The sequence below is a fragment of the Nematolebias whitei genome, chromosome 15 (assembly GCF_014905685.2).
Source record: "Nematolebias whitei isolate Nwh7 chromosome 15, NemWhi1, whole genome shotgun sequence".
NCBI classification, from domain to species: Eukaryota; Metazoa; Chordata; class Actinopteri; order Cyprinodontiformes; family Rivulidae; genus Nematolebias; species Nematolebias whitei.
The window spans coordinates 19,376,980-19,377,994 of NC_056512.1; the positions used below are offsets into that span (position 1 = coordinate 19,376,980).

General features: G+C 42.9%; 1 protein-coding gene across 1 annotated transcript in view; it reads right to left on the minus strand.

Annotated features, from left to right (window-relative positions):
* rtbdn (retbindin) overlaps positions 1-491 on the minus strand; it is a gene marked incomplete at its 5' end in the record, with an annotated part of 12,215 nt that extends 11,724 nt beyond the window's left edge. The window contains 2 exon segments of the mRNA XM_037689444.1: positions 138-237; positions 330-491. Coding sequence (XP_037545372.1) covers positions 138-237; positions 330-489 — 260 coding nt within the window.
* Between the last annotated feature and the right edge of the window lie 524 nt (positions 492-1,015).

Here is a 1,015-nt window from a genome sequence, read left to right on the forward strand (position 1 = left end):
TATATATATATATATATATATATATATATATATACATATATATATTCCACAGAACCCCACTTCAAAATGACCAAAATATATATTTGAAGTTGGCAAAAAATGAACACAGGGTTGCTAATGGGAGGTGTGAGACTTACTCGGGGCTCACAGGTCCACACTTGTCCCAGGGTTCATTCTCATTGCTGGCAGAGGGAACATAAGCGATGTCCTGGATGTGTTCCTCAGAGCAGCAGCTATCTGCATCAGCACAGAGAGGAGAACATTATTTTTGTCTGCCATCAACTGTATAAACACGCTGCTGAACACAATGTTTGAAGACAAGCACTCACTGTCAGCATACAGCCTGCACTCTGTCAGGTGCGCCTCTGGACTGGGCGTGGTCTTGTGTTTCCCATCTTGAAGACACACCCCCACTGAGTGGGCTCCACCAATCAGTGCAGCCGCCAGGTATGCGCCAATTAATAGCAAAGGCAGAAGGGAGGTGCCCATCTCTGCAGAGACCAAGTTTTAGAGTTTTGTGTGGTTTAGGTTTATTGTTTATTTGTCATATGGAAATCAACACAAGGTCAACAATGTAATGAAATGCTGAGGACGAGAAGAACCGTCTCAACTTGCCAACAAAACAACAACAAGAAATACCAAAGCATCCAGCAAAAATGCAAAAAATTAGGTGCCAGAAGTGAAAAAGAAATGCATGGTACTGTTAGCATGTAACATCTGTTAGCAGCATGGTTCTGTTAGCAGCATGGTACGGTTAGCAGAGTGGTTCTTTTAGCAGTGTGGTCCTGCTAACAGAGTGGTACTGTTAGCAGTGTGGTTCTGTTAGCAGTGCTGTTATGTTAGCAGTTTGGTTCTGTTAGCAGTATGGTTCTTTTAGCAGAGTTGTTCTGTTAGCAGTGTTGTTCTTTTAGCAGTGTGGTTCTGTTAGCAGTGTGGTTCTTTTAGCAGTGCTGTTCTGTTAGCAGTGCTGTTCTGTTAGCAGTGTTGTTCTGTTAGCAGTGTTGTTCTGTTAGCA